Here is a 27308-nt window from a genome sequence, read left to right as displayed (position 1 = left end):
AAGGACCCTGTCCTTCATTCGAAGACGGTTTTGGTGGCCATCCATGGCCGCCGACACACGTGAGTTCATCGCCGCCTGTACCGCTTGTGTTCGCAGTAAGCCGTCACATCGACCTCCAGCTGGCCTCCTTCATCCTCTGCCGATCCCTGCTCGTCCGTGGTCACATATCGCTTTGGACTTCGTTACGGGGTTTCCCGTCTCAAGAGGTAACAACACCATACTCACCATCGTCGACCGTTTCTCCAAAGCAGCCCACTTCGTTCCACTCCGCAAGCTGCCTTCTTCCTCCGAGACGGCGGACCTCCTCACCCTGCACGTCGTCAGACAACACGGAATTCCGATGGACATTGTGTCTGACCGTGGGCCCCAGTTTACCTCGAAGGTATGGAAGGCGTTTTGCAAAGGGATCGGGGCCCCGGTCAGCCTCACGTCCGGATATCACCCCCAGAGCAACGGGCAGGCCGAGAGGGCCAACCACAGTCTGGAGACCATGCTCCGATGTGTCGCACAACGTCAACCTACATCCTGGAGCAAGTTTATTCTTTGGGTTGAGTACTCCTACAACGCCATGAAGAGCTCCGCCACCGGTATGTCTCCATTTGAATGCTCTTTGGGCTATCAACCCCCCATGTTTCCCCAGCAGGAGCTCGAGATCGCAGTACCTTCAACCAGGGCTCACATCCGGAGGTGTAAGAGGGTGTGGAGAGCTGCCCGTACGGCACTGGTTAAGGCATCTGAAAGGATGTGCCGCAGCGCCAATAAACATCGCATCCCGGCCCCGTCCTATCAGCCGGGACAACTTGTCATGTTGCTCGCCAAGGACCTCAGCCTTCAGGTACCGTCAAAGAAATTAGCTCCCCGTTTTGTGGGTCCCTATCCCATCATTTCCATAATCAACCCGGCATCTGTTAAATTGGCTCTCCCACCCTCGGTCAAGCGACACCCTGTGGTCCACGTGTCCCAAATAAAACCGGTGGCGGAGAGCGTTCTATCTCCCCCTACTCCTACCCCACCCCCCCCTAGGTTCCTGGATGACGGTGACCCGGTTTGGACGGTAAAGAAGATCCTCAGGGTCCGTCGACAGGGTAGGGGGCTGGTATACCTGGTCGACTGGGAGGGATACGGACCGGAGGACAGATCATGGGTGCCGGCCTCCTACCTTGCCGACCCCTCTCTTCTGGAGGACCTCTACCGCGCCAACCCGGGGGCCCTCAGACGCTCGTCGGGTGCCTCGCCTAAGGAGGGGGGTACTGTCACGGCGCGGATGCGAACCCAAGATTCTTCCGCAGCAGGTTCCCACACTCTATCTGGCAGCATGCCAGTACACGCCCCTGCACGCGCCGTGCGCACCACGCCCACGCTTCGCCGCAGCTGCAGGCTGTCTTTCATCTGCGCACCTGGCAGCAATCAAGAGGACAGCATAAGATCCAGTCAGTCCTTTGATCCTACGCCGGAACGTCGTTAACTCTTGTAGTAAGCATTACGTCTCTGGCTTCCCTCTCGTTGTCCTCGCCTTGCTTTTGTCTTTTGCCCCTTTTTGTCTTGTTGACTGATGTCCCTTGTTCTCCTTGCAGTTGCCTCCCTCAATCCTCGATCACTCGTTTTGGACTTGGACATTGTTGCTTGCCGCCTGCCTTCGACCACCTGCCTGTCCCTGGATCTCCCTTGTGCCTACCCTCTTGGTCAGACGAACTTTTCATCCATCACGCATGTACAACATCCTCTTGAATTATTTACATGGTTAATTCTACACTTAATCCTGCAACCAACATTTAGAGTAGCATACACATCCCACACAATCATCAAAGGTTACAATAAACCTGGTAACCTTAAGCTCTTCGTGGTGTCGTCTCCTTCCAACCCTCACGTACATAACAGATTTCCTCTTTTTGGGTTTTTTAGCAATATATGCTGTAACAGCAAGCGCAGGTATTGCAATCTTTCCAGGTGTGTGTTCGGCAGCCATGCTTTACTGAAAACATATTTTACACTCACTATGTATCTTTTCAGCCGAAGAGGAGGCTCCTACGTGGGCCCTGCTCACCCCTCTTTTCTCTAAATCCTGTGGTTCGTAAGATAGACAAATTAGTTTGTCTCACAGGGTTTTATTTACTAAAATACTTAATTATAAGGGCACAGACAGCACGCAGATGTACAATTTTTTTCAGAAATGATTACTGTTACGATACACTTTATGATGCTAATATGATTGTTCAGTTATGTTGTTTAGTTAAAAAATATAACTTAGGTACCCCAGCTTTAACACGTTTTGGCTCCTATGAGTGAACTCAAGCAGGCGTTTTGCCTCAAATGAGGGCACTTTAACAGGTGTTTTTGTTGCTAAGAGGGCAATTTTGCGCTTTTTTTTAACCAATTAGGCCACATCAGGGATGGCTGACCCTTCCACCCCTCAACTTGTGCACAATATGTTGGCCATGGGAAAAACAGCTCATTTATTTTTCTGTATAGGTTAATTGGCCCTAGTGTGTGAATGTGAGTGTGAATGTTGTCTGTCTATCTGTGTTGGCCCTGTGATGAGGTGGCGACTTGTCCAGGGTGTACCCCGCCTTCCGCCCATGTGCAGCTGAGCTAGGCTACAGCCCCCCCCGCCGCCCCCCCCCCCCCCCCCCCCCGCCCCCCCCCGCGACCCCAAAAGGGACAAGCGGTAGAAAATGCATAGATGGATCGATATTTTTCTGTATATTCAATAATATTTCCACTTTGATTTGGGGTTAAAATAATTCTATTTATTTATTTATTTATTTTAGTTGTTTATTGAGTATGTCATAGTCAGCTCCACATCATACATGTAGTACATAATATACATACATATCTCCATTGAACAGTCTTGTGCTCAATGGCAATATTATTATTTCACAAAAAAGAAAACAAAATTGAATTAAAAAAACAAATAAAATACAATTTCATTAAACATATCCCAAAAGGGTAATGGGAAGAAGTATAAACTTTTTTAACCCCCTCCCCTTTTTTTTACATAGTTACTTAAACTAATATCCAGTTTCCTCTGAACCACATTTTATCACATTAATCTGGATCCACATACCTCAATGTGCTTACAATTCTCAATATATCATCATAAGTAAGTCATATAAGTCATTCATACTCTTATTCAAAATAAGTCTAGACCTCACTATACCGAACCAAAATGTTAGATTTGTACAATATCTTAAAATGCTCAATGTTTAAACAGTGTTTCAGCTCATCACTCAGGCTGTTCCATATTTTCACCCCACAGACTGAGACACAGTCATGTTACCTATATTTATTTTGTTTATTTTTTTAACACATTTTTAATTTTTTTAATCATTGTCATGTGCTTTTTGTCAACATGCATTTAGCATAAATGGCCATATTTAATGTATTTGCTAATTCTATAATAAAAACTCAGTTCTGTTCCTTTCAGTCCTCTTATTCAAATGAGTAATCTTGAGTTTGGCAGCCTGGTACAGAAACAAAATGAAGTCGCCTTATTTTAAAGTTTACATTTACTAATTATTAGTACATGTAGCGTGAACAATGTAAGATATATGTAAGCTGTTGTGCATGAATGAATAATAACATTAACACTGTATTATGTACATTAATAGTACAATATTGCTGCATGGTCTTATTGTATAATTCAAGCATTCACCTGTATTTAACTTATCACTTTTACTATTCACATTTTAGAAGGTTATTCCATAAAATATTACAATTTAAATTCTTCTACCATTTTTTTCTTATATTATTTTTGTGTTTTACATTTACTGTCCTTAAAAATAATTAGAATATGTGCAACAAAACAAGGAATTTGCCTCGGTGCATGAGGCTGACGCCACTAAAGTACTACTAAACAAAGCAGTGTATTTACTGTCGGTCTATACACAAAGTAGTTTATGTTGTATAATTGCATATTTTGAGCGGTGCGTCGGCGTTGTTCAGTGTTCTTATCAAAAGAAGGGGAAGTAAAAGCATCCAACTGTCAAAGGCGTCTGAAATCAGGAAGCTAGAACTGCTTTCATGCATTGAAATGTCAGTTAGTGGCTGAACGTGACCCGCTGGCCACATTACTAAAGTGGCTGACATGACCCACACATCTTTTCTCATGTCCATCCTTACTACAAAACATACAGTAAGTGTCCTTTCTTTTCCACACACTAAATCAGCAGTTTTTATTTACGTCCAAACCTTTCAGCTATATTCAGTTGAGATCTGCTTCAACTTCTTCCTTTGGAGCTATAAATACTATGACAGTCATTTTCAAATGGTCAAGAAAACACCAAGAAAATTACAGAGAAGTGATTTTTTTTATTGTATTTTAAATTAGTTAAACTATTTTTGTTCAGGTTTTTAACACAATTTGTTTTTTCTAAATGCTGAATCTCTTCTTTGTGTTAATCTCTTCAAAAATATATATTTTTATTTTCCTTAGCAAACTGTGGGAGTTGAGCTATAAGTGCAATATTTTGACTCAAAATAATTACGTTGTATTCAACTGCAGTAACAAGGCAAATTTAAAACTACAAATACTTGCTGGAAGCTACAGTAGAAGTTTATGCAAATTAATCCTGGATGAATAAAACGAGATGAATATAATTATCAGTATTTAGTAGTATTAAGAATGTAAATTCGTCAATCAAATCTTATCCACTTACAAATGATCTTTAACTTCCAGAAAACAGGTGCTCGGCCTTGCTGGTCTTTTGCAATTTACTGTACCCTTATTACTAAAAACAACTTAACAAATTATACACTATATACTCTCATTACTAAAAATATTAACAAAAATATGAGCTGTACACTTGTTGCTAAAATTGACTTAATAATAAAAACTACTTATTGTAGTCTTAGATACTGGCAGCTTTTGAGTAATAATAAAAACTATTGATTGTAGTCTTAGATACTGGCAGCTTTTGAGTGCGTATAAAATGTGTTTTTTCTCTAGTCTTTCCTCTTCTTTTGTTATGTTGGTAGGTTTGTAAAGTCTTCTGACACCTGTTGATTTGTGTACTGTGTCCAGAGTGAGTACTGTTCATTGTGTGTTGGTTTCTGGGCTGCCGTTGTACGACCGTCCTAGTTGACGCATGTCTTCAGCATTGCGTGGAGGCTGAAAAAAGTCCCTCTGGATTAGTAGACCGGTAAGGTGGTCCCCCTTTTAAATAAGGGTGACCGTAGGGTGTGTTCCAACTACAGGGGTATCACACTCCCCGGGCTCCTTGAGAAAGTGTATTCCAGAGTGCTAAGAGAAAAGTATGACTGCCCAACCTCAGCTGCAGAAGGAACAATGTGGTTTTCATCCTGGGCATGGAATACTGGACCAGCTCTCCACCAAATTAGGGGTAATGGAAGGTACATTGGAGTTTCCCCAACTGATCCACCTGCATTTTGTGGACTTGGAAAGGCATTTGACCTGAGTGCATTGCTCTGGGAGTACAGGATTTGTGGCATGCGGCTGAATTCCATTTTGTCCTAAACAGAGCAGGAGTCTGGTTCGCATTGCTAGCAGTAAGTGCAGCCTATTCGGTGTAAATATTAGCCTGTTCCGGGTTTGGTTAAACATTTTCATGAACTGCATTCATAGGCTTCCAAGGGGTTGAGGGTGTCCAGTTTGCAGTGGCGGGCCGTGCATTTCCCACCTAGGCCTTCAGTGATGTCCGACTTCAAAGATTACCTCTCAAAATACCATAATTTATGTCACCACATGACCATTGTTGGAGAAATACTATACAAAAACACATTTACGTCCCAACGGGCCATTAAATCGCATCAACAGTGTACAAAACTTTTTTTTTTTCTGGCGCATTTAAAAATCTATTAGAACGCATCAGCGATTAAAACATATCTTATGTGGTACTGTCAAAATTAAAATTGTAAAAAACATTAAAAGTGAAAAAATAAAATATTTGAACCTCACAATTAGTAGGATCTATTCGACGCAGTATAAGCCAGTGGTACCCCTCGTTGTCTGCTTTTTTCAAGTGGAAATGGCGAGCATTTCATCGCCAGAACAGCTGAGCTAGCTTCCGGGGTTGGCCGACATCGTCTCACAAGATGTAGTTTCTCTTTAAATATCCTTCTTGAAAATGGCCTTGCAAATATATATCTGCCACCTAATCAACGTTTTGTTCTCCTTCTCTGCTATCCCGCTTCCTAAATTGAAACTTGTGAATGCAAACTCACTTTGGAATGACAAGTGAGTATCCAATCACAGTCTCGTTAACATCAGGCTACTTGGATAGGCTACTGTCAACAACTTGTGATCTAATTGGCTATCACAACTGTCTATCAACTCTATGTGTTCTCAAATTCATCCGCTAACAGTCCCGCAGAGTATCCAATCACAGGATGCGTCAATATCACGTTCAACCTTAGGCCAGCTAGAAGGCCTTACTGACGACAACTCGTGATCTGATTGGCTATCACAACTGTCTATCACCTGTATGTTCCCGTTCATTTACAGTGCACGGACGCCCGCATTGTTGATTCTGAAGGCCTCTGACAGATTTGGTACAGCATGGCAACATAAGCTAGCTGAATTCTGATTGGATACAAAATAAAACTAAAAACAACATAATATGACATGAAGAGAATATGAATAGTTTTAGATATTTAGGGAAAGTAAGTAAAAAAAAAGATTTTACCTCTAATTATGATCATGATTTCTGGTTATGTTAAGCCAGAAGAGAAGGCCTTGCTGGCCCTGATGGCACACTACTGCCCGTTTGGGGGTCTAAGCATGTCATCTCTGCCGTTTGCAGATGCATGTGGTCCCGATGGCCTCATCAGGCTTGTGACCTTCAGTGTTTACTGGGGTGGTTCACAGCTGAGTGTAGAGCTTCTGGGATGAGACTCGGCACCTCCAAATCTGATGCCATTGTTCTCAGCCGGAATTGATTAATGAATGCACATGGATTCATGAAAATACATGTCGTACTTTCATGGTTTGTGCAGATGTTAAAATGTACATACTGTATATTTACTACTTATCAGAAAAAGGTAAATAAAAATGTTTTTCAGTGAATTTTTGCTTAAGAGGAATGATAATTGTATTATTGTTGACTTTCAAACACTGCTAAGTTTGTTACATTAGTGTTGTGTTCTATGGATTTATTCATGATGTATGCTGCTTGCTTTATAAGTGTTTGTGGTTTGAATTGTCTTCTGTATGATTGATTTGGTTGAACTTGAAGTTGAATTTATTTTGGTTTTGTATAGTGTCTGTATAAATAATACAAGCGTCACGTCACAGTTACCAAAGTAACATAAATGTAACTACACTACATCCTGTACTGGGATCCGTAGGGTTTTAAATTACTTTAAAAAAAAAAAAAATTAAGTATATATATATATATATATATATATATATATATATATATATATATATATACATATATATATATATATATATATATATATATATATATATATATATATATATATATATATATATATATATATATATATATATATATATATATATATATATATATATATATATATATATATATGTATATCACACACATGCATTAATGTATTAATTTTGCCAACTTAATTTTTTTTATTTTATTTTTTTTTAAATTAATTTGGCAAAATTAATACATTAATTAATACATTAATTTTTTCTTTTTAAAGTAATTTATATACTGTATATATATATATATAGTCGAGGTTTCTGTGGTTTATCCGTTATACAGAGCTCAACACCGGGGTAGAGCGGAATATACGTTAGGTCAGGAAAAAACACAGAGGCTATTTCATCCCTACAAGCCTGTTTCGCAGGTTTCACTGTTCTTCAGGGGATTTTATTGAAGTGTCTGTGGTTGTTACATATACATAGGGTACATTACATGGGGGTGTGGCCATTGTTACACAGTACTGCCTTGTTTCTGTGCCTGTCCAGGAAAAAATACAGAGGCTATTTCATCCCTACAAGCCTGTTTGGCAGGTTTTACTGCTCTTCAGGGGATTTTATTGAAGTGTCTGTCGTTGTTACATATATATGGGGGTGTGGCCATTGTTACACAGTAGTGCCTTGTTTCTGTGCCGGCATGATGAGAAAGAAAAAATGTTTGTTATATACCACCCCAGCATGTCCACTTTAAACAAACGCAACAAACTGGTCTCTTCATGCCGGCACAGAAACAAGGCGCTACTGTGTAACAATGGCCACACCCCCATGTATTGTACCCTATATACAATATATGTAACAACCACAGACATTTCAATAAAATCCCCTGAAGAGCAGTGAAAGCTGTGAAACAGGCTTGTAGGGATGAAACAGCCTCTGTGTTTTTCCCTGACCTAACGTAAATATATATATATTTATATATATACACCGGTGTATGTATATATATATATATATATATATATATATATATATATATATATATATATATATATATATATATATATATATATATATATATATATATATATATATATATATTAGGGCTGCAACAACTAATCGATTAAATCGATTAAAATCGATTATAAAAATAGTTGGCGATTAATTTAGTCATCGATTCGTTGGATCTATGCTATGCCCATTCGCAGAGGCAACTTTTTAAAAAATTTATTTATTTATTTATCTATTTTTTTAAATAAACCTTTATTTATAAACTGCAACATTTCAAACAGCTGAGAAACAATTATCAAAATAAGTATGGTGCCAGTATGCTGTTTTTTTTCAATAAAATACTGAAAACGATAGAAATGTAGTTTGTCTCTTTTATCCGATTATTAATCGATTAATCGAAGTAATAATCAACAGATTAATCGATTATCAAATTAGTTGTTAGTTGCAGCCCTAATATATATATATATATATATATATATATATATATATATATATATATATATATATATATATATATATATATATATATATATATATATATATATATATATATATCACATGAATCATGTGTAAATGCAGGTTAATCTTTATTTTGACTGGACATGCCTTTGAACCTTAACTGCGAATGGTTACCTGAAAGGCTGCCGCGGTCAATGCAAAGATGAGTGAGGAGACTCCAAGTGGTGTGTTCACTGGCATATTTCGCAGTTTTATCAACAATTAAAGGACTTAAAAATATTCCTGCATGACATTCTAACAATAAAATAAAAATTTGTATCAAAATGTTGGCGTATTTTATAAAGTTAATTTAAATCAACCAAAGAAATCAAACAAAGCACCAATATGATTCAGTCTAAGAGTTCAAACTACAAGTGTTCACAAAGTACACAGAACAAGAATTATGATGAATATCTTGAACCCTTTTTTTGTTTTGTTTTGTTTTACATTTTTAAAATTTTTATTGAGACAAAGATCATTTATGTATATAATATTTGTTTGCTTACTATGGTATATTATTTGTTTATTATTTATTTGTTCATTGTTATGTTACAGATAACAAGGAAATAGGAAAAAATTGCTATGATATGAAAAGGGGTAGGATTAAATAAGCTCAGCTTCTTCCTACTCCTTTTCGGACGTGCTGTAATGAAACAACTGGAAATATGTGATGCATTCCTTTGTATCGTATGCATGTTCAAAATAAACTGAAACTGAAACTGAACTGAACTGAAATCCTCCAAGCAAGTAATATATTGTGATTAATCGTGATTGAACAAAATTCAAAAGTATGATTAATATTATTTAAAAAACAAAACAATCTCCACGGACAAAAAAACAACATGCATAGTCTAATTCTCCTATTTAACAAAGAATAAGCAGAATGTAGCTTGTTTGTAGATAGTTCCTCTTCGATTGGACTTTGGTTCATGTGACCCCTACTGCTGTGTCATGGTTCCCTCTTTCAGCAACACATTTAAAGGCTTGTCAATGTTGATTACTGTACAAATGTGTGTGTTTTTTTTTTTTAGGTATTGTGGTAACCACCACACCTTGCGAGTGGACTGTTTGACGGCAGCCGCCATCCTCAGGCCAAGATGGCTGACAGCGTGAACAAGCTGCCCTTCTTCTACGGCAACATTACCAGAGAAGAGGCGGAGGGTTACCTGCAGCAGGCAGGTGTGGCAAGTGGCGTGTATTTGCTACGGCAAAGTCGGAACCACCTGGGAGGCTTTGCCCTGTCCGTGTTGCATTCCAGTCGCTGTTACCACTACAACATTGAGAGAGAAACGGATGAAACGTATGCTATCGATGGTGGGAAGAGCCACAGCAGCCCCATAGACCTGATCGACTACCACACCCAAGAGTTGGACGGCCTTGTGTGTCGCTTAAAGACGCCCTGCAACCGGCCCAAGAACATGCAGCCCAAGGTGGGGCCCTTTGAGGACCTGAAGGAAAAACTGATCCAGGAGTACGTCAAGCAGACTTGGAACCTACAGGTGGGTTTCCAGTCTACTGTATAAACACTTGACCTTAACAACACATGCGGTACAATGTACATTACAGGTATGACATCATTGTACATGTACAATAGACTTCGACTTAGGCAAGTCTAAGTTTATTGTACGTAGATGTACATGTACAATACTAGTTGTAAAACTGTATATTTGTACATGTACCACACTAACACTACTTGTAAAACTGTATATTTGTACATGTACCACACTAACACTACTTGTAAAACTGTATATTTGTACATGTACCACACTAACACTACTTGTAAAACTGTATATTTGTACATGTACCACACTAACACTACTTGTAAAACTGTATATTTGTACATGTACCACATTAACACTACTTGTAAAACTGTATATTTGTACATGTACCACATTAGCAGTACTTGTAAAACTGTACATTTATACATGAACCACACTAACACTTCTTATAGAACTGTAAAGGTATATTTGTACATGTACCACAATAACACTACTTGTAAAACTGTACATTTGTACATGTACCACACTAACACTACTTATAAAACTGTACATGTACCGCACTAACACTACTTGTATAAACTGTACATTTTTTTACATGTACCACACTAACACTTCTTGTAAAACTGTACATTTGTACATGTACCACAATATCACTACTTGTATAAACTGTAAATTTGTACTTGTACCACACTAACACTTCTTATAAACTGTACATTTGTACTTGTACCACACTAACACTACATGTAAAACTGTACATTTGTACATGAACCACACTTACACTACTTGTAAAACTGTACATTTGTACATGAACCACACTAATACTTCTTATAAAACTGTATATTTGTACATGAACCACACTAACACAACTTGTATAAAACTGTACATTTGTACATGTACAACACTAACACTTCTTGTAAAACTGTACATGTACCGCACTAACACTACTTGTATAAACTGTACATTTTTTACATTTACCACACTAACACTTCTTGTAAAACTGTACATTTGTACATGTACCACAATATCACTATTTGTATAAACTGTACATTTGTACATGTACCACACTAACACTCCTGTAAAACTGTACATTTGTACATGTACCACACTAATACTACTCGTAAAACTGTACATTTATAAATGTACCACACTAACACTTCTTATAAAACTGTACATTTGTACATGTACCACACTTACACTACTTGTAAAACTGTACATTTATACATGTACCACACTAATACTACTTAAAACTGTACAATTATACATGTACCACACTAACAGTTCTTATAAAACTGTACATTTGTACATGTACCACACTAACACTCCTATAAAACTGTACATTTTTTACATGCACCATACTAATACTACTTAAAACTGTACATTTATACATGTACCACACTAACAGTTCTTATAAAACTGTACATTTGTACATGTACCACAATATCACTACTTGTAAAACTGTACATTTGTACATGAACCACACTAATACTACTTGAATAAACAGTACATTTGTACATGTACCACAATATCACTACTTTTAAAACTGTACATTTGTACATGAACCACACTAATACTACTTATAAAACTGTATATTTGTACATGAACCACACTAACACAACTTGTATAAACTGTACATTTTTTACATGTACCACACTAATACTACTTGTAAAACTGTACATTTTTTACATGCACCACACTAATACTACTTAAAACTGTACATTTATACATGTACCATACTAACAGTTCTTATAAAACTGTACATTTGTACATGTACCACAATATCACTACTTGTATAAACTGTACATTTGTACATGTACCACATTAATACTACTTGAATAAACAGTACATTTGTATGTACATGTACCACACTAACACTACTTGTAAAACTGTACATTTGTACATGTACCACACTAACACTACTTGTAAAACTGTACATTTGTACATGTACCACATTAATACTACTTGAATAAACAGTACATTTGTACATGTACCACAATATCACTACTTTTAAAACTGTACATTTGTACATGAACCACACTAATACTACTTGTAAAACTGTATATTTGTACATGAACCACACTAACACAACTTGTATAAACTGTACATTTTTTACATGTACCACACTAATACTACTTGTAAAACTGTACATTTGTACATGTACCACACTAACACTTTTTATAAAACTGTACATTTGTACATGTACCACACTAACACTTTTTATAAAACTGTACATTTGTACATGTACCACACTAACTCTACTTGTAAAACTGTACATTTGTACATGAACCACACTAATACTCATTATAAAACTGTATATTTGTACATGTACCACACTAACACAACTTTCATAAAACTGTACATTTGTACATGTACAACACTAATACTACTTGTTTAAACTGTACATTTGTACATGTACCATACCAATACTACTTGTATAAACTGTACAGTTGTACATGTACCACAATGTCACTACTTTTAAAACTGTATATTTGTACATGTACCACACTAAAACTTATAATAAAACTGTACATTTGTACATGCACCACACTAATACTACTTGTATAAACTGTACATTTGTACATATACCACACTGAAACTACTTGTATAAACACTAATACCTTGCCAAAAACCTTTCAGGGATCTTGAGTCATTCCTAGCTCCAAGATGGCTTAATTGTGTTAACATATTTATTCAGAATAATAATGATGTTGTTTTAATGTGTTCATTTATAAAAAGCCCTATTAATATACTGTATGTCATCAACAATCAACTCATGTTTTGGACAATATGCCAATGAAAAACAAACTGTAAGACAAAAATACAGTACTGTATGTGGTGAATAGCAAGTGTTGGGTGCTGATAACGTGGCCAAATGAAAAGCAAGAAAAAAGGGCACAAACATAGTGATGAAGCAAAAGTGTTGTGCTTTGGTGAGATAATATTTCAAACCTTAAAGTGTGGGTGAGTGACATTTAACGTCTCTTAATGTCTTTTTTAGGTTTAAAGGACATGTATTAGGCCCTTTTGGTTCCTGGAACCTCTGGTTCCTGGGTCTATAGGTTCCTGTAGAAGTGTGTGGTTTGTGTTTCCACCGCATTTCAAAGCTCAGGGTAGTTTATACAAATCAGGCTGATGACGTATGGAAGAGTGGTTTACTATATTTCTACCCTGATACCATGTAAATAAATGGACAATGTTAGGTCACAGTTTTTTTTAACTAAAAAGTAAGTAAATGAAATACCGGTACAAAGCCATCATATACAAAACGATACGATTTAAAAGATAAAGTGTACCGAATTGTTCATTAAAAAAAAAAAATCAGGCTTTTGTCAGCAATGTCCAACAGTCAAAAAGTCGTCCTCTCAGTAAATGATGAATTCATGGGGGTCAGTCGATTCCTTTTGGTCCATTTCAGCTGTAAATAAAACAATATAAATAATAAATGTCAGGGTTTGACAACACAAACACAATGGCTTGAGCGTTAGCTTGTTAGACTTAGACTTAGACAAACTTTAATGATCCACAAGGGAAATTGTTCCACACAGTAGCACAGTTACAAAGGATGGAAAGGGTAATGCAGGTATAAAGTAGACTAAAAATGTACCATAGTAGCAATATAAAATATAACATATATGTAATATTTACATATTATATATACAGTATATAATATATACTGATATATTATGTTATATTATATTTTTATATAATATATACCGTATTTTTCGGAGTATAAGTCGCACCGGCCGAAAATGCATAATAAAGAAGAAAAAAAACATATATGTCGCATTGGAGTATAAGTCGCATTTTTTGGGGAAATTTATTTGATAAAACCCAACAGGGACGGCGTGGCGAAGTTGGTAGAGTGGCTGTGCCAGCAATCGGAGGGTTGCTGGCTACTGGGGTTCAATCCCCACCTTCTACCATCCTAGTCACGTCCGTTGTGTCCTTGGGCAAGACACTTCACCCTTGCTCCTGATGGGTGCTGGTTAGCGCCTTGCATGGCAGCTCCCTCCATCAGTGTGTGAATGTGTGTGTGAATGGGTGAATGTGGAAATACTGTCAAAAGCGCTTTGAGTACCTTGAAGGTAGAAAAGCGCTATACAAGTATAACCCATTTATCATTTATCATAACAGCAAGAATAGACATTTGAAAGGCAATTTAAAATAAATGAAGAATAGTGAACAACAGGCTGAATAAGTGTACGTTATATGACGCATAAATAACCAACTGAGAACGTGCCTGGTATGTTAACGTAACATATTATGGTAAGAGTCATTCAAATAGCTATAACATATAGAACATGCTATACGTTTACCAAACAATCTGTCACTCCTAATCGCTAAATCCCATGAAATCTTATACGTCTAGTCTCTTACGTGAATGAGCTAAATAATATTATTTGATATTTTACGGTAATGTGTTAATAATTTCACACATAATTCGCACAAACTATGAAAAAAACTGCGACTTATAGTCCGAAAAATACGGTATGTAATATTTACATATTATATATACAGTATATAATATATACAGATATATTATATCATATTATATTTTTTATATAATATATACAATATATAACAAATCCCAATTAGCATGTACAATATTACAGCATATGTAACAGCTGCAACAAAAACAAGGGCAGTATAAAATAGAGAGTAGATCCAGCAGAAAATTACATTATAAACAAAGAGAGGTAGCTAACATTGAAGCGGTCAGGTAATAGACAGATATCATCTATTGCTGTATGGCGAGTGATTATACAGCAGGATGGAGTGCGGAATGAAGGAGTTCTTGGATCGAACACTGTGGGAACGAATCTGAAGGGCCCTGTTGGAGTATGAGCTCCAATTGTCCCTCAATTGTCAGGTGGAGTGAGTGGGCAGGATTGTCCATGATGGCGAGCAGTTTGTCCAGTGTCCTCCTGTCCCTCACTGACACAAACGCCTCCAACTGCGTGCCAATAGTTTGGCCAGCTTTCCGGATCAGTTTGTCAATGCGGTTGAAGTCCTTTTTGCTGGTGCTGCTCCCCCAACAAACCACTGCAAAGTACAGGGCACTGGTCACAACAGACTGAAAAAATATCTCCAACAGCTTGCTGCACACATTAAAGGACCTAAGCTTCCTCAGGAAAAAGAGTCTGCTCATGCCCTTCCTGTATGCAGCTTTGCTGTTAGCATTAGCATTCTGTTCTCTCGGTTGAGGCTAATAACTACACAAATGGTAGGTAGGTAAGTAGGTAGGTAGGTATTTATTGTCATTGCACAAGAACAACGAAACTTTGTTTTCAGCACAAACCAGTTTAAGATTAGACAAACAAGAAGGGAGTTTGTTGTGTCGTCGCCGCACTGTGGAAATGAAGTGTCACTGACTACTTTTACAACATGTAACAAAGTAAATTATTATTATTTGATGTCATTTACTTTTGTTCCACTCGTGTGCCGCCTCCTTTATTTCAAATTTATCCAACAAAGTCAGAGTAGTAACCAGCTGAGGTCGCCGCTTTGAGTGCAGCTTCATACTCCTTTGTAAATATGTTTAAAAGAGTCCGTCCACTTCTCGTAGCTTTGTGTATCGAAATGAAGTTTGTAAAAAATAATAACCAACAATAACCTGCATAAAATGTAAAGAGTATGGTTGAGTAAAAACACTGCATGATAGTTCCACTTATCAGCGTTCTTCAGCACACAGATGCCCCACAAAAATTGCTGCATTTCGAAAGTTCCTTTCGTTCCGCTTTTTCTTTGTTGTCAAGTTAGTTGTAATAGAAATACACAAGAAGTAAGAAACAAACAAGTCGTCCTCGCATACTGCGCAATGGCGCTGGTTTGTTTGAAAAATATGTTTTTGCATTGGACAGCACAGCCTGCCCCCGAAAAGGTTCCGGGTAGCTTTGAAAATCCTACCGAGCTAGGAGAAAGGTTCCTGAAGAACTAAAAACGGGTAGTTTTTGGTAGAAACACATGGGGAACTTTATAAATGAGAAAGTTCCTGTAAAAGTTCCTGCGGTAGAAAAGGGCCTATTGACTGTACACAATACCGCACAATGATGCTGATACGTTTACTACTACAAAACTCAAAACCAGTGAAGTTGGCACTTTGTGTAAATGGTAAATAAAAACAGAATACAATGATTTAAAAGTCCTTTTAAACTTGCATTCAATTGAATAGACTGCAAAGACAAGATACTTAATGTTCGAACTGAGAAACTTAATTTTGTTTTGCAAATAATCATTAACTTAGAATTTAATGGCAGCAACACATTGCAAAAAAGTTGGCACAGGGGCATTTTTACCACTTTGTTACATGGCCTTTCCTTTTAACAACACTCAGTAACGTTTGGGAACTGAGGAGACCAATTTTTGAAGCTCTTTAGGTGGAATTCTTTCCCATTCTTGCTTGATGTACAGTTTAAGTTGTTCAACAGTCCGGGGTCTCCGTTGTCGTATTTTACGCTTCATAATGTGCCACACATTTTCAATGGGAGACAGGTCTGGACTACAGGCAGGCCAGTCTAGTACCCGCACTCTTTTATTACAAAGCCACGCTGTTGTAACACATGCAGAATGTGGCTTGGCATTGTCTTGCTGAAATAAGCAGGGGCGTCCATGTAAAAGACGTTGCTTGGATGGCAACATATGTTGCTCCAAAACCTGTATGTACCTTTCAGCATTAACGGTGCCTTCACAGATGTGTAAGTTACCCATGCCTTGGGCACTAATACACCCCCATACCATCACAGATGCTGGCTTTTGAACTTTGCGACTATAACAGTCCAGACGGTTCGTTTCCTCTTTGTCCGGAGGACACAACGTCCACAGTTTCCAAAAACAATTTGAAATGTGGACTCGTCAGACCACAGAACACTTCCCCACTTTGCATCAGTCCATCTTAGATGAGCTTAGGCACAGCGAAGCCGGCGGCGTTTCTGGGTGTTGTTGATAAATGGCTTTCGCTTTGCATAGTAGAGTTTTAACTTGCACTTACAGATGTAGCGACAAACTGTAGTTACTGACAGTGGTTTTCTGAAGTGTTCCTGAGCCCATGTGGTGATATCCTTTACACACTGATGTCGCTTTTTGATGCAGTACTGGGAGGGATCGAAGGTCACAGGCATTCAATGTTGGTTTCCAGATTCTCTGAACCTTTTGATGATATTACGGACCGTAGATGGTGAAATCCCTAAATTCCTTGCAATAGCTTGTTGAGAAATGTTGTTCTTAATCTGTTCGACAATTTGGTCACGCATTTGTTGACAAAGTGGTGACCCTCGCCCCATCCTTGTTTGTGAATGACTGAGCATTTCATGGATTGATTGATTGATTGAAGCTTTTATTAGTAGATTTCACAGTACAGTACATATTCCATACAATTGACCACTAAATGGTAACACCCGAATAAGTTTTTCAACTTGTTTAAGTCGGGGTCCACGTAAATCAATTCATGGTACATGGAAGCTGCTTTTATACCCAATCATGGCACCCACCTGTTCCCAATTAGCCTGTTCACCTGTGGGATGTTCCAAATAAGTGTTTGATGAGCATTCCTCAACTTTCTCAGTCTTTTTTGGCACTTGTGCCAGCTTTTTTGAAACATGTTGCAGGCATCAAATTCCCAATAAGCTAATATTTGCAAAAAATAACAATGTTTACCAGTTTGAACTTCAAGTATCTTGTCTTTGCAGTCTATTCAATTGAATATAAGTTGAAAAGGATTTGCAAATCATTATATTCTGTTTTTATTTACGATTTACACAACATGCCAACTTCACTGGTTTTGGGTTTTATAAAAGCTGAACAGTGAAAAGTCAAACCCTGTACCTTCAAAGCAGTAAATATAAAATAAAAAGTACAATTGTATTAGACAGTTGGTATGGAACATTTAGTGTGTTTGAGTAAGTTTGAATAAAGAGTGTGTTGATGGTGATGTGTGCAGGGTACAGCTCTGGAACAAGCCATCATCAGCCAGAGGCCGCATTTGGAGAAGCATATTGCAACCACTGCTCATGAAAGAATGCCCTGGTTCCATGGTAAAATCACTCGAGAAGGCTCAGAGTCCAGGCTACAAAACGGCTCTCCAACAAATGGAAAATTCCTGTGAGTACTTTGCTAATACGTTTCTAATGCAGGTTTTACTGTCTACGTGCTGATGATGTGTGCTGTGCTGCTCCCTAACCTTTCTCCAGAGTGAGGTTGATTGACTTTTATCTTTACATTTATTATTTATTATTGCAAACAATAGTGCTCTTTCTCACCAAGGGTCGGATTTACTGAAGGTTTGCGTGTACCAAAACACGTGCAAACCTGATAGCCCACGAAAAGCTGATATACTAAACGTGTGCAAAGTGGATTGCGTCTGTTGAGTGAGCAGAATAAGGAGTGCAATCCATTTTGTGTCTCTGTCTTCATTGATATGCAAAATATAAGCTGATCATCAAAAGGGCCACAATACTGGGAGGAAAAAATGCAAATATAATTATTTATCACTTGCAATGTGATTTACACTCATCACAGTTTTGCGAGCACTATTTAGTGTCAAAAGGACGTGCAAACTGACAGTTCCACACACAATGGACAGACGAGAATACTCCGCCATACGTTTGTGTTTGTCAACATTTTGGTGGACTGTCAGAAATAAAAAATATTAGCCATATCATCTATTCAGCAATTTAATTTTATAATTTTTCTGCTGGATGACTTAAGGGGCTGATTCAAATTAATTGAATTAATTAATTTTGGTGTCTGCTGGCCATTTTTTTAAAATGTTTTTTTTAAGAAGTACTTTAGTTTATTATTTCTTCGGTCAGTGGTCAACAAAATAAACAAACGGTTTTACATAAACAAACAGTTGTACATTTATAAATGGAAAATGTTGCAGACCGAAAGGGTTTACTTATTGCGCCTAACCCTATAAACAATGTCAAATACAAGATGAGCTTCCTAAAAATATGAAATTTCCTTTGCACAACATATTATAAAGACACCTTGTACACAACATAAACACTGTTCAATTATATACACAGTAAAGACATGTGAAATATCCTTGTACACGTGTTAGTATATAACTATAACATACTTCCAACATCAAAAGACGGCTTTTGTTATGCAATTTTTCATGTTTTAGTCATTCCAGACTCACAAATGTGCTGGTGAAGTGATCTGCAGCCTTGCACACAGAATTAAGTGTCAGTGTTACAGATTATAAATGTGTGCTGCTGGTTCAACACATCATCATGGCAATGTAAAACGTATGGAGACAGTCAAATCACATGATAAAATAATTCCTCATTCGTGTAGCCTATTATACCTTGGTAAAATGTCTCCTCTTTAGTTTTGGGCGTACATTAGGCTGCTAAGCATGTTTTCTTATTTTCACCACTATAACCATTGCTAGCGTTGGTTCGTAAAACAAGGGAAATTATAGCCCTAAATAGAATAAGATAAATAAGATAATACAAAGCACACACGGGATAAAATTGATTAGAAGGAACAAAAAAGAAGCTAATCTATCCATCCATCCATTTTCTACCGCTTATTCCCTTTTGGGGACGCGGGGGGCGCTGGAGCCTATCTCAGCTACAATCGGGCGGAAGGCGGGGTACACCCTGGACAAGTCGCAACCTCATCGCAGGGCCAACACAGATAGACAGACAACATTCACACTCACATTCACACACTAGGGCCGATTTAGTGTAAGATAAAATACTACTAATACAATGAATGATAAATATAAATGAAAAATACATAAAAAGTCATAAATCTAGCATAAAAAGATGTATTGTTCATATCTTTGTAAGCGTGAACTTACAAAGTCAGCAGAATATCAAATACTTATTTTGTAACTGCATTACGACGCCTCATTTCAGTTATTGTGTGTTTTACATACTATACAATGTAAAAAAATGTGCCAAAAGGGACAAGCGGTAGAAAATGGATGGTGTTTTGGTGTGTGTGAGTATTTACTATGAATGATTCTTGTCATGATCCGTTACCCAGGTCATGGCGTGATTTGTTTACTAGCTTTTTTTTCTTCTGTTTTAGTCTGTTTGCTGGCTGTACCCTCTTTCCTTTCGTCTGCTGTTGGTTTCCATGGGCACCAATTCTCCACACCTGCCCTTGTTTAGTAATTAGTGTTCCCACCAGCTGTTTTGGTTAATCACTCCCCTTTATAGTTTTCAGTCACCCAGCTCAAGTTGCTGGGTCAACATTGTCCTATGCTTTGTCACCACGCTTAAGTGTTTTCCCTCATTATAGACCGCCTCGCTGTTCACCTTTAGTGACTATTTGGTTTTTTGGCTCCACGTTTGTTTAGCGGCTTGAGTTTTTGTATCTTTTGGCTTGCCTCAACAAATAAAACAGTGATTTTCAACCACTGTGCCGCGGCACACTAGTGTGCCGTGAGATATTGTCTGGTGTGCGGTGGGAAATTATGCAACTTCACCTATTTGGTCCAAAAAATATTTTTTGAAAATCAATAATCATTATAATGTGCCGTTGTCTCATGCCTGTGCTGTGTAGCGCTTGGCAGGGTAACCATGTAATACTCCATATCAGTAGGTGGCAGCAGGTAGTTCATTGCTTTGTAGAAGTCGGAACGCATCGAGGATGGTTTGTCGTGATCCCAATATGCAGAGCACAGCGGGAGACAGCATGCAGGTAAAAAGGTATGTAACGCTTAAACCAGGGGTGTCCAAACTTTTTCCACTGAGGGCCGCACACTGAAAAATCCAAGCAAGCGGGGACCATTTTGATATTTTTTATTTTAAAAACCAATACAATATATGTATAAAAAAGATACATTTAGGCCTCCACTCAGACTTGACCCCAAAAGGTTTTGGCCAAAAAAAAAAAGACAAATGTGTCATTATTTAGTATTATTATTATTATTATTATTATTATTATTATTATTCAAGGTTTAAATCTCTAGATCAACATTAGGTCTATCTGTCAATAAAACACTTTTAACGATTTAAGTTGTATGCCATTTTTGTCAAGGAAAACCGTGTTTTTTTATGGAAAAAAAACACAAAATATGCAATATTTTCCCCCAATAAAATTTTAAAGTGGAATATTTGAGATTATATAATAATTGGAGTCTTAAAAAGGTCAATAACTCATAACAACATGGATTTTAATTCATTATTTTTTCGAGCAAAGACACTTAAAAAAAATAAAGTCCCACTAAAATGATTGGGGATCCAAAAGGGTACTGCTCAGTAAAGTTTGAAAAAATAAATCCACCATTTTTTTAAACTTTTACCACAATAGTCTCAAGAGCAACTTCAGATCTATCCGTCAATTATAAGTTTTATTGTTGTTTATGTTTTTTGTTTGTTCGTTTTAGGCCCTTCTTTAAAAACTTTGTTTTTTAAATGGCAACCAAAAAATATGCAACATTTTCCCCCCAAAATATCTCAAAGTGGAATATTTAATGTGAAGTAAATGGAGCCTTGAATAGGTCAATAATTCATAATGACACTGATTTTGATTCATTATTATTTTTTAAAGAAAGAAACAGCCTGCATGGTAGCTTTGTGTTATTAGAGTAAATAATGCAACATTTTCTTGTTACATTTCACCTGTTTGCTCTTTTATACCACTTTTGATGTTTTTAAATTTTTTTTCATCGTATTTTTAGAATGTGCCGTGGGGCCGTTAAAAAATTACCTGTGGGTCGCAAATGGCCCTCGGGCCACACTTTGTACACCCCTGGCTTAAACCAAAAATCAACAAAAGGCAAGTCCCGCGAGGAAAAGGCACTGAAGCATAGGGATGGCTATGTAAAACAAAAGTAAAACTGAACTGGCTACAAAGTCAAATGTTTATCTGCGTTGGAGGGAACACAACCAACGCTGCCATGCATTCCAAATGTAACAGATTCTTAGACACTCAAATGACTAATTAGGATGATGGTTCATGGTGGTAAATACTGTTTTGCAGGTCAGGTTTTGCAGACGTAAAAAAATGTTTCAGTATGTTTGACAGAAGCCTATTCCTCCAGGACTTTTATTTTATTAATGTAAAATGGATTCATTTCTAAACGTGACAGTACAGCACATAGTATACTTACTGTATAATGTACAGTACAGGTACTGCTTCTGGACAAAATGAGGCCTCCTGTCTGCTCATTCTGCAGTTGAGAAGTGGTCGCGGTTGGCTGAAGAAACAAAGACCACACACACACACACATCACACACATTTTACAGTACATACACGCACACACGCATACAGGTCGACTGGTTTCCGCTCAGATGGCTTGCAAAACACTTCCTGAAATAGCCATAAAAGAGGAAGAATGACATCGAATCAAGATTTGACATTTAGGTGTCGTCTGTTTCTCCCAAGAATGTTTCAGTTGAACAAAACATCATATCATAAAATATGTATGCTGTTCTTATTCATGACTGTATTATTTATACAATGTTGACACTGGCTTTAGAGAGTCATACAGTGACTAATACCAAAAGAGTATAATTGTCTTAAAAGAGGACACGTATACAGTATAAGTTGTATAAGGGTATTATTCCTTATTGTAATTAACTCAAAATAAACGTACATTTTTGCATTTTTCCAACTTTAAATATTGGACTTAAACTGGTTATCTCAACCAACTTTGTCATTTTTGTACAAGGTTCCCTAAGACAGTGGTCCCCAACCAGGGGCGCCGAAAAGGGGGGGTAAAGGAGACGGATTCTAGGGGCCCATGATGGAGGGGGGCCCAGAGAGGCCCCTAATGATGATGAAATTATAATACAGAAAAAATAATGTCAACTGTGATGCTGTTCTTCTTTCAAAAATATGGTAATGATAGTCAAAAATACCATTAAAATGCATAACTGTATGTAAAATAGCATAAAAAAATGTTGCCGCTGTGTTGGGGGCCCTGTAAAGATTCTTTTCATGGGGCCCAAAATCCCTAGCGGCGCCCCTGTCCCCAACCACCGGGCCGTGGCCCGGTACCGGTCCGTGGATCGATTGGTACCGGGCCGCACAAGAAATACAAAATAAAAATAAATAAAACATTTTTATTTTTTTTTAAAAAATATTTTTATTTTATTTTATTTTTTAAATCAACATAAAAAACACAAGATACACTTACAATTTGTGCACCAACCCAAAAAACCTCCCTCCTCATTCACACTCATTCGCACAAAAGGTTTGTTTCTTTCTGTTATTAATATTTCTGGTTCCTACATTATATATCAATACAGTCTGCTGGGATACAGTCCGTGAGCACACATTATTGTATTTTTTTATGACAAAAACACATTTTGAAGCGTTACAAAAAGGTTGGGGACCACTGCCCTAAGATGAAGATGACTCATTAGAGTAACTGGACTGAACTTAACAGGAATGAGTTTTGGTTTTGTTTGTGTATTTATTTTTTCAAAAGGACAATGTACGTTAATGACACAACATAAGATGTTGCTTAAATATGCCGGATTAACAATAGATAAAAACACAAGCATACAGCAAATGTTTTGAAATTGGTAAAAAAAAATATTTGCATGTTTGGTTTGCATGTGACCATGGTTTTAGTTTTACCTTGAAAGTAACACATGTGCTGCTCTTCCTGATTGGGACTGAAAAGCAGTTTAAAATGTATTTTGTGTTGTATCTTGCAATCACCTTTAGTTCCTGACTTGGTGTTAAGTCCTGTGGCTCTTTTTTTAATGACTGTATTCCATAACAGGGGTGAGAGCTTGTTCTTATATGCATTTATTAAAGAAAATAGCACTTTTGTGTTATGATCCGTTACCCGGATCATGTTTTGTTCAGTTAGTTTGACTCCCTTAGTTCTGTTTTCAGCACCCCTGGGTTTGTGTTCTGGTTACCATGGGTGCTGATTAGTTTCACCTGCCTCTGATTAGTGTTCGGGACGCTCAACTGCTCCTGGGCACTGATCAGAGAGCTACTTATTCCTGTTTTTTGTACCACAATCAGTCTGGCTGTCTATCAGTTACGACGTCTATCTTTTGATTCCTATGCCTGTTTATATGCTAAACTTTCGTGCTAGCCTTTTCCTTAGCTTTGCTTCCCGTGCTATCGGCACGTTTGTTTTGTTTATCTGGATTTCCTTCCTGAGTTATGAGAATAAATCATTGTCTTATCTGCACTTTGCCTCTGGAGTTCCCGTCTGCATCTTGGGAGAACGATCCATGCAGTTAAATGCGACCACGATGTAACATATTGAATAGTTTCAGGTCTTCACAGTGTAAAAACGTACATTCGTCTAAAACTTTACAAAGATAATAACTCAAGGTTTTTTGTCAAATATCTGAATTGCTCTATTATAAAGCTGTTCATCCACCCATCCATGTGCTACCGCTTGTCCCTTTCGGGGTCGCAGGCGTGGCTGGAGCCTATCCCAGCTGCATTCAGGCGGAAGGCGGCGTACACCATGGACAAGTTTCCACCTCATCGCAGGGCCAACACAGATAGACAACGTTCACACACTAGGGTCAATTTAGTGTTGCCAATCAACCTCTCCCCAGGTGCATGTTCAATCGCTTTTAAAAAGGTGGTGCTTGCAAACACCCAATTTGTGAAGCAATATTCAATATGAGAGTAGACCATACTCTCAAATCACTGTATCAAAATACAGTGAGAAGATTTTTTATGTGTTTCTCAAAGGGCAAACTTGAGTCCAGAATAGGGTTGTTCGGTATACCGGTACTAATAAAGTACCGCGATACTAATTGATTGAAATCGGTACTATACTGCCTTTGAAAAGTACCGGTACCGTTCTTTCATGTGAATCTCCGCTGTGCGGCGGTGACTACAGAGCCGAGGCGCATGATGTGGACTGTGTCAAAACGCGCACACAAAGTGCATACAAGCAATAACATCTTAGAGAGGAAAAATGGCAAAACACGACAATTCTACTGGTTAATAAAGACTGTGTGAAGGGCAAGAGGTATTTGGGCTTTAGAACTTATGGTAAAGGTGGCGCTTTGAACAAGGAAGTGCCGCGCTTCAAGTGTTGCTTTAAAACACGCCTCGTCAAATGTGGCGATTAGTATTACCACCTTTGCTTCAAACGTAGGTAAACATTTAAACAATAAACATTCAGATCTGCACAAGGAGTTATAAAAAGTGACAGGTAATAATGTAGTTCTTACACCTGTCCTGCTGTTCGGCTCCGGTGCAGACCGAAGTAGAGGAGCACAGGGCAGACGTTCCCTTCAGGGTCGATGTTTTCATTGTGTTAACACACTTCACTTTACCCGTCAATGGGTCTGCTAAGCTCTGCTTTCAGGTCAGAATGACGAGGCCGCCGATTCGTGACAATCTGGTTGATTTATTGTTAGTTTTGCAGGATACAACCAGACCCGTTCATCACTCTACTGCGCAGTGCGGCACTACCGCTCTCTCTCTCTTTGCTCACCCACTCACTCACTGACGTCACTCAGCCAACACGTTAACGTGCCATTCTCACAAACACACATACGCTACTCTCATGAGTTAACCAGCTCCTCTGCTGTGCACATGTAGATACGTAACATGTAGATACGTAACATGTGATACGTAGACACGCACACAGCTGCTTGGATTGATGCCAAATATTAGCCGAGTTAAAACTGCCCAATTAACAGTCAGCTAATGCAAGTGAAATGACTGAATTTTGTAACAAATTGCTACAATTTGTGTTTTATTTGCTATATGGCTTATCTGTGTACATTTATCCATAGTTTTGTTTGTAGTACTTACTAATAATTGTATTTTTCTTAAAGCACAGACCAGGAGTGGCAACCATAAATCATGAAACATTTAATAGAATGTAAATAAAGCTTTTTATTATATTCTAACCTAATACTTAATTATGGCAGACTATATGTAAAAAGGAAACATTTTAAATTGTTCTTACAGTGCAACAAGAAAAGCCCAATGTGTTTAATGGCTTTTAATTTGTATTTTAACCTTCTTAAATTGTTGTTTGAGTGCAATAGAAAACATATGTTTATTGTATTGTAAGATTTTCTGTTAAGATAAAGCCAATGTTGACATTTTTTGTAGTTCCCTTTATTTTGAATAGTATCGAAAAGTATCAATATACAATATACATCAATATACACTACGGTTGTCTCGATACCAAATTATTGGTATCGGGACAACCGTAGTCCAAAATAACTCCAAGATATTTAAATTGAGAAACTAGTTCAAGTGGACCTACTCGTCGCTTGCTGAACATCACGTATACTGTGGTTTTTTTTGTGTGCATTTGACGGTATGCATGTGTTATTTAGCTCGTCATGAATATCATGTAGTGCACGTTGATGACATTTCCTTAGTATCGTTACCATAAATGAAAATGACGGCATCTACAGCGTACAATTGTATAATAACTCTGGACATACATCAGGTTGATCATTAATATATACAGGGAAAAGAGTAAAGGCTCAAAGATTGATCCTTGTAAAACACCAGTTTTTAATATGATTTGACACTATTTATCAGTATTGCATCCATCCATCCATCCATCCATTTTCTACCGCTTGTCCCGTTCGTGGTCGCGGGGGTGCTGGAGCCTATCTCAGCTGCATTCGGGCGGAAGGCAGGGTACACACTGGACAAGTTGCCACCTCATCGCAGTATTGCGTCATCAGAAAAATTAAAATTTTGTCAGGAGGACACGATAGTTGACTGTTTCGAACACAGGAACACAGCAGGCATATAAGAGTTCTTGTCCATCATACATTTCATCTTTTTTAAAAACACACAGTTGTGGAATGATGGTGGCAGAAACCAAATTGCATAGGATGAAGAGGAGTAAAACCTATTTGTACCTTACACCAGTGGTCCCCAACCACCGGGCCGTGGCCCGGTACCGGTCCGCGGACCGATTGGTACCGGGCCGCGCAAGAAATAAAAAAATAAAAAATAAATGTTTTTTTTAAAATTATTTTTTTATTAAATCAACATAAAAAACATTATACATTATATATCAATATAGATCA

At 37.7% G+C, this 27308-nt stretch overlaps 1 protein-coding gene across 3 annotated transcripts in view; it reads left to right on the top strand.

Annotated features, from left to right (window-relative positions):
* The window catches only part of syk (spleen tyrosine kinase), a 73656-nt gene that overhangs the window by 15637 nt on the left and 30711 nt on the right, over positions 1-27308 (top strand). For 2 of the 3 annotated variants that reach the window (XM_062031477.1, XM_062031475.1), the window contains exons 2-3: positions 9886-10353; positions 18287-18447. In XM_062031477.1, coding sequence (XP_061887461.1) covers positions 9952-10353; positions 18287-18447 — 563 coding nt within the window. In that variant the 5' untranslated portion in view covers positions 9886-9951. Of the gene's footprint in view, positions 1-3989; positions 4133-9885; positions 10354-18286; positions 18448-27308 lie in introns of those variants that run through there. The other variant, XM_062031476.1, reaches the window with a different exon arrangement.

This window comes from Entelurus aequoreus, linkage group LG21 (genome assembly GCF_033978785.1).
Source record: "Entelurus aequoreus isolate RoL-2023_Sb linkage group LG21, RoL_Eaeq_v1.1, whole genome shotgun sequence".
NCBI classification, from domain to species: domain Eukaryota; kingdom Metazoa; phylum Chordata; class Actinopteri; order Syngnathiformes; family Syngnathidae; genus Entelurus; species Entelurus aequoreus.
The sequence above is the reverse complement of the archived record's forward strand: the minus strand, read 5'-3'. Positions and strand labels throughout refer to the sequence as shown.